The sequence below is a fragment of the Trachypithecus francoisi genome, unplaced genomic scaffold, assembly GCF_009764315.1.
Source record: "Trachypithecus francoisi isolate TF-2019V2 unplaced genomic scaffold, Tfra_2.0 Lachesis_group14, whole genome shotgun sequence".
Classification (NCBI taxonomy): domain Eukaryota; kingdom Metazoa; phylum Chordata; class Mammalia; order Primates; family Cercopithecidae; genus Trachypithecus; species Trachypithecus francoisi.
In genome coordinates this window covers 33,192,621-33,199,884 of record NW_022681459.1, presented here as the reverse complement: position 1 = coordinate 33,199,884, position 7,264 = coordinate 33,192,621, and the positions used below count along the sequence as shown (strand labels likewise).

At 59.8% G+C, this 7,264-nt stretch overlaps 2 protein-coding genes across 2 annotated transcripts; both read right to left on the bottom strand.

Annotated features, from left to right (window-relative positions):
* Positions 1-451: 451 nt before the first annotated feature.
* On the bottom strand, positions 452-4,867 carry LOC117096500 (putative POM121-like protein 1-like). The gene is given in 9 exon segments (XM_033233935.1): positions 452-888; positions 891-959; positions 961-1,305; positions 1,307-1,794; positions 1,797-2,369; positions 2,496-3,192; positions 3,299-3,739; positions 3,742-3,810; positions 3,812-4,867. Coding segments are annotated over 9 exon segments (3,927 nt in total). The 3' UTR covers positions 452-699.
* A 163-nt stretch (positions 4,868-5,030) lies between these two features.
* LOC117096499 (putative POM121-like protein 1) lies at positions 5,031-7,025 on the bottom strand. Its single transcript, XM_033233934.1, is given in 5 exon segments — positions 5,031-5,639; positions 5,642-5,710; positions 5,712-6,791; positions 6,793-6,927; positions 6,996-7,025. Coding segments are annotated over 5 exon segments (1,923 nt in total).
* Positions 7,026-7,264: the final 239 nt, after the last annotated feature.

Genomic DNA, 7,264 nt, shown 5'->3' with positions numbered 1-7,264 from the left:
CAGTCTCCTGAGTAGCTGGGATTACAGACACATGCCACCACACTCAGCTAATTTTTTTATTTTTATTTTTTTTAGTTGAGATGGGGTTTCACCATGGTAGTCAGGCTGGTCTCGAACTGTCAACCTCAGGTGATCTGACTGCCTCGGCCTCCCAAAGTGCTGGGATTGCAGGCATGAGCCACCACGCCCAGCCAAGTTTTGTTCTTTTTAAGGCTGAATAGTACGTCATTGTACATGTGCACTGCCAGTTCTGTGTGCATTCATCTTAGGCTGACTCACTTAGGCAGATTCCACATCTTCGCCCCTGTAAATGGGGCCGCGTCTCTCCTGCTGTGCATCCATCCTGGGTGCTTTAGAAAACAGCAGACCACAACTCCCTGTTGCAAGTGAGGACAAAGTGTGGGAAGGCCGGGAGGGTCTGCAGTCCCAGATGGCCTTGGCCTCACCCCGCAGTACACTGTTGATACACGGGAATGCCGCCTCCTTCTCCAGGTCCAGGTCTTCAGCAGTGACCCGGAACCCCAGCTCTAAGGGAGGTGGCAGCATCAGAGGCTGCCCTCGCCTGCGTGGCAGCAGGGGAAACTTGCGTCTATGGGGCCTAGAGGCCTGGGATCTGGGGGAGCCATTCCTCGGGGCGAGTGTCTGCCCTGGTGTTGTATCTGGTGCCTTTTCACACTGGGTGTGACCCGAAGGGACAGCCTAAGGCCTGGCCTCACTCACTGTCTTTGAGGAACTAAGGGTCAGCTGGCAGTGGGATGAGGCTGGCCCCTCCGTCGTCCTCCTCTTTAGCCACGGGAAGCCTCCCGTGGAGCTGTAGGAGCTTGAGATGGCATTTCGTTTGGGACATGAGCTCATGCAGGAGGTCTGCGATCTCTGGTTATATCTGACTTCTGACCTCTGGGCACCTGCTGCAGCTGTGGTTGAGGCCCGGAAATGTGAAGGGCCTCCATCCACTCCACTCAGTGGGGACCGCAACGTGGGGGTCAATGTGGAGGGGGGAGGGGCCGCTGCAGCAGCTGCAGGAGCAGAAGTGCCAGGCCTTGTTCTTGTCATGCCCCCATCCATGCTTGCAGCTGGGAAAGGGGCAGGAATGAGCGAGGTGACCTGGGCTGAGTCCTGGGGGTGGGAAGAGGTGGCAGGAAGGGGATCTGAGAAGGAGAACAGGGGGTCTGGTGGTCTGTGCATCTTCCCAGACACAGGAGCTGTAGAGGGAGCCTCTGCAGCAGATGCTAGGGGAGCCACTGGGCCCCGGGAGTCTTGGGACTTGTCTCTCTCCTGCTGTGCATTCATCCTGGGTGTTTTAGAAAACAGCAGACAGACCACAAGTCCCTGTTGCAAGTGAGGACAAAGTGTGGGAAGGCCGGGAGGGTCTGCAGTCCCAGATGGCCTTGGCCTCACTCCGCAGTACACTGTTGATACACTGGAACGCCGCCTCCTTCTCCAGGTCCAGGTCTTCAGCAGTGACCCGGAACCCCAGCTCTACGGGAGGTGGCAGCATCAGAGGCTGCCCTCGCCTGCGTGGCAGCAGGGGAAACTTGCGTCTATGGGGCCTAGAGGCCTGGGATCTGGGGGAACCAATCGTCGGGGCGAGTGTCTGCCCTGGTGTTGTATCTGCCACCTTTTCACACTGGGTGTGACCCGAAGAGGCAGCCCGCAGCCCGTCCTCACTCACTGTCTTTGAGGAACTAAGGGTCAGCTGGCAGTGGGATGAGGCTGGCCCCTCCGTCCTCCTCCGCTTTATCCACGGGAAGCCTTCCGGGGGGCTGTAGGAGCTCGAGATGGCATTCGTTTGGTGCACGAGCTCGTCCAGGAGGTCTGGGATCTCTGGTTATATCTGACTTCTGACCTCTGGGCACCTGCTGCAGCTGTGGTTGAGGCCCGGAAATGTGAAGGGCCTCCATCCACTCCACTCAGTGGGGACCGCAACGTGGGGGTCAATGTGGAGGGGGGAGGGGCCGCTGCAGCAGCTGCAGGAGCAGAAGTGCCAGGCCTTGTTCTTGTCATGCCCCCATCCATGCTTGCAGCTGGCAAGGGGGCAGGAATGAGCGAGGTGACCTGGGCTGAGTCCTGGGGGTGGGAAGAGGTGGCAGGAAGGGGATCTGAGAAGGAGAACAGGGGGTCTGGTGGTCTGTGCATCTTCCCAGACACAGGAGCTGTAGAGGGAGCCTCTGCAGCAGATGCTAGGGGAGCCACTGGGCCCCGGGAGTCTTGGGACTTGTCTCTCTCCTGCTGTGCATTCATCCTGGGTGTTTTAGAAACAGCAGACAGACCACAAGTCCCTGTTGCAAGTGAGGACAAAGTGTGGGAAGGCCGGGAGGGTCTGCAGTCCCAGATGGCCTTGGCCTCACCCCGCAGTACACTGTTGATACACTGGAACGCCGCCTCCTTCTGCAGGTCCAGGTCTTCAGCAGCGACCCGGAACCCCAGCTCTACGGGAGGTGGCAGCATCAGAGGCTGCCCTCGCCTGCGTGGCAGCAGGGGAAACTTGTGTCTATGGGGCCTAGAGGCCTGGGATCTGGGGGAACCAATCGTCGGGGCGAGTGTCTGCCCTGGTGTTGTATCTGCCACCTTTTCACACTGGGTGTGACCCGAAGAGGCAGCGCGCAGCCCGTCCTCACTCACTGTCTTTGAGGAACTAAGGGTCAGCTGGCAGTGGGATGAGGCTGGCCCCTCCGTCCTCCTCCGCTTTATCCACGGGAAGCCTTCCGGGGGGCTGTAGGAGCTCGAGATGGCATTTTGTTTGGTGCACGAGCTCGTCCAGGAGGTCTGGGATCTCTGGTTATATCTGACTTCTGACCTCTGGGCACCTGCTGCAGCTGTGGTTGAGGCCCGGAAATGTGAAGGGCCTCCATCCACTCCACTCAGTGGGGACCGCAACGTGGGGGTCAATGTGGAGGGGGGAGGGGCCGCTGCAGCAGCTGCAGGAGCAGAAGTGCCAGGCCTTGTTCTTGTCATGCCCCCATCCATGCTTGCAGCTGGCAAGGGGGCAGGAATGAGCGAGGTGACCTGGGCTGAGTCCTGGGGGTGGGAAGAGGTGGCAGGAAGGGGATCTGAGAAGGAGAACAGGGGGTCTGGTGGTCTGTGCATCTTCCCAGACACAGGAGCTGTAGAGGGAGCCTCTGCAGCAGATGCTAGGGGAGCCACTGGGCCCCGGAGTCTTGGGACTTGTCTCTCTCCTGCTGTGCATTCATCCTGGGTGTTTTAGAAACAGCAGACAGACCACAAGTCCCTGTTGCAAGTGAGGACAAAGTGTGGGAAGGCCGGGAGGGTCTGCAGTCCCAGATGGCCTTGGCCTCACCCCGCAGTACACTGTTGATACACTGGAACGCCGCCTCCTTCTGCAGGTCCAGGTCTTCAGCAGCGACCCGGACCCCAGCTCTACGGGAGGTGGCAGCATCAGAGGCTGCCCTCGCCTGCGTGGCAGCAGGGGAAACTTGTGTCTATGGGGCCTAGAGGCCTGGGATCTGGGGGAACCAATCGTCGGGGCGAGTGTCTGCCCTGGTGTTGTATCTGCCACCTTTTCACACTGGGTGTGACCCGAAGAGGCAGCCCGCAGCCCATCCTCACTCACTGTCTTTGAGGAACTAAGGGTCAGCTGGCAGTGGGATGAGGCTGGCCCCTCCGTCCTCCTCCGCTTTATCCACGGGAAGCCTTCCGGGGGGCTGTAGGAGCTCGAGATGGCATTTTGTTTGGTGCACGAGCTCGTCCAGGAGGTCTGGGATCTCTGGTTATATCTGACTTCTGACCTCTGGGCACCTGCTGCAGCTGTGGTTGAGGCCCGGGAATGTGAAGGGCCTCCATCCACTCCACTCAGTGGGGACCGCAACGTGGGGGTCAATGTGGAGGGGGGAGGGGCCGCTGCAGCAGCTGCAGGAGCAGAAGTGCCAGGCCTTGTTCTTGTCATGCCCCCATCCATGCTTGCAGCTGGCAAGGGGGCAGGAATGAGCGAGGTGACCTGGGCTGAGTCCTGGGGGTGGGAAGAGGTGGCAGGAAGGGGATCTGAGAAGGAGAACAGGGGGTCTGGTGGTCTGTGCATCTTCCCAGACACAGGAGCTGTAGAGGGAGCCTCTGCAGCAGATGCTAGGGGAGCCACTGGGCCCCGGGAGTCTTGGGACTTGTCTCTCTCCTGCTGTGCATTCATCCTGAGTGTTTTAGAAACAGCAGACAGACCACAAGTCCCTGTTGCAAGTGAGGACAAAGTGTGGGAAGGCCGGGAGGGTCTGCAGTCCCAGATGGCCTTGGCCTCACTCCGCAGTACACTGTTGATACACTGGAACGCCGCCTCCTTCTGCAGGTCCAGGTCTTCAGCAGCGACCCGGAACCCCAGCTCTACGGGAGGTGGCAGCATCAGAGGCTGCCCTCGCCTGCGTGGCAGCAGGGGAAACTTGTGTCTATGGGGCCTAGAGGCCTGGGATCTGGGGGAACCAATCGTCGGGGCGAGTGTCTGCCCTGGTGTTGTATCTGCCACCTTTTCACACTGGGTGTGACCCGAAGAGGCAGCCCGCAGCCCGTCCTCACTCACTGTCTTTGAGGAACTAAGGGTCAGCTGGCAGTGGGATGAGGCTGGCCCCTCCGTCCTCCTCCGCTTTATCCACGGGAAGCCTTCCGGGGGGCTGTAGGAGCTCGAGATGGCATTTTGTTTGGTGCACGAGCTCGTCCAGGAGGTCTGGGATCTCTGGTTATATCTGACTTCTGACCTCTGGGCACCTGCTGCAGCTGTGGTTGAGGCCCGGAAATGTGAAGGGCCTCCATCCACTCCACTCAGTGGGGACCGCAACGTGGGGGTCAATGTGGAGGGGGGAGGGGCCGCTGCAGCAGCTGCAGGAGCAGAAGTGCCAGGCCTTGTTCTTGTCATGCCCCCATCCATGCTTGCAGCTGGCAAGGGGGCAGGAATGAGCGAGGTGACCTGGGCTGAGTCCTGGGGGTGGAAGAGGTGGCAGGAAGGGGATCTGAGAAGGAGAACAGGGGGTCTGGTGGTCTGTGCATCTTCCCAGACACAGGAGCTGTAGAGGGAGCCTCTGCAGCAGATGCTAGGGGAGCCACTGGGCCCCGGAGTCTTGGGACTTGTCTCTCTCCTGCTGTGCATTCATCCTGGGTGTTTTAGAAACAGCAGACAGACCACAAGTCCCTGTTGCAAGTGAGGACAAAGTGTGGGAAGGCCGGGAGGGTCTGCAGTCCCAGATGGCCTTGGCCTCACTCCGCAGTACACTGTTGATACACTGGAACGCCGCCTCCTTCTGCAGGTCCAGGTCTTCAGCAGCGACCCGGAACCCCAGCTCTACGGGAGGTGGCAGCATCAGAGGCTGCCCTCGCCTGCGTGGCAGCAGGGGAAACTTGTGTCTATGGGGCCTAGAGGCCTGGGATCTGGGGGAACCAATCGTCGGGGCGAGTGTCTGCCCTGGTGTTGTATCTGCCACCTTTTCACACTGGGTGTGACCCGAAGAGGCAGCCCGCAGCCCGTCCTCACTCACTGTCTTTGAGGAACTAAGGGTCAGCTGGCAGTGGGATGAGGCTGGCCCCTCCGTCCTCCTCCGCTTTATCCACGGGAAGCCTTCCGGGGGGCTGTAGGAGCTCGAGATGGCATTTTGTTTGGTGCACGAGCTCGTCCAGGAGGTCTGGGATCTCTGGTTATATCTGACTTCTGACCTCTGGGCACCTGCTGCAGCTGTGGTTGAGGCCCGGAAATGTGAAGGGCCTCCATCCACTCCACTCAGTGGGGACCGCAACGTGGGGGTCAATGTGGAGGGGGGAGGGGCCGCTGCAGCAGCTGCAGGAGCAGAAGTGCCAGGCCTTGTTCTTGTCATGCCCCCATCCATGCTTGCAGCTGGCAAGGGGGCAGGAATCAGCGAGGTGACCTGGGCTGAGTCCTGGGGGTGGGAAGAGGTGGCAGGAAGGGGATCTGAGAAGGAGAACAGGGGGTCTGGTGGTCTGTGCATCTTCCCAGACACAGGAGCTGTAGAGGGAGCCTCTGCAGCAGATGCTAGGGGAGCCACTGGGCCCCGGGAGTCTTGGGACTTGTCTCTCTCCTGCTGTGCATTCATCCTGGGTGTTTTAGAAACAGCAGACAGACCACAAGTCCCTGTTGCAAGTGAGGACAAAGTGTGGGAAGGCCGGGAGGGTCTGCAGTCCCAGATGGCCTTGGCCTCACCCCGCAGTACACTGTTGATACACTGGAACGCCGCCTCCTTCTCCAGGTCCAGGTCTTCAGCAGTGACCCGGAACCCCAGCTCTACGGGAGGTGGCAGCATCAGAGGCTGCCCTCGCCTGCGTGGCAGCAGGGGAAACTTGCGTCTATGGGGCCTAGAGGCCTGGGATCTGGGGGAACCAATCGTCGGGGCGAGTGTCTGCCCTGGTGTTGTATCTGCCACCTTTTCACACTGGGTGTGACCCGAAGAGGCAGCCCGCAGCCCGTCCTCACTCACTGTCTTTGAGGAACTAAGGGTCAGCTGGCAGTGGGATGAGGCTGGCCCCTCCGTCCTCCTCCGCTTTAGCCACGGGAAGCCTTCCGGGGGGCTGTAGGAGCTCGAGATGGCATTTTGTTTGGTGCACGAGCTCGTCCAGGAGGTCTGGGATCTCTGCTTATATCTGACTTCTGACCTCTGGGAATGGAGGTCTCTCTGTGGTGGCCCAGGACTGGGCACAAAAGGAGAGGGGCCTCCATTGTCCTGCAGGGGCTGAAATGCAGACCGTGCATCTCCAGTGACCATGGGGACCTTTCTCTGATCATCAGGATTCTCTTGGTCTCTGGGGTCCTTGTCCTGCTCAGGCATCCCTGACCCACTCTCCTTGAGGTCCCCTCAACAAGATCTTCCCTGGACACGAGTCTGGGGACAGTCAGGTGTTGCAGGCCCCAAAGGGGTGACTCCCTGCTCCTAGGCCCCACAGAGATTCCTTGTGCTCAGTGCGGTGGCTGAGCTGCAGGACGCCCTGGAATTTGGAGCACACAGCACTGGCTTGCTGTGGTACCTGTTCGATCAAATCGAAGGCAGGATCACCAGGAAGGAACACAGGGCTTGCAGGATCATGGAAAACCTTCTTGGAGTTGTCTTGACACCACTGATGGCAAGTGTCTGGATGCTTGTAGGATGGCCTGCCACTCTATCCAGGGACAGGAGCAATGGGGAGATCCCACAAAGTGAACTGTGGGATGGGCTGAACGGGCTCCAAGCAACTGAGTCCTACCAGCAGGTCCTCAGCCCCAGGCTGGGACAGGAATAAGGGGCACAGAGTGCCCAGGTAACCGCTCCTGGGAGCAGTGGGGAAC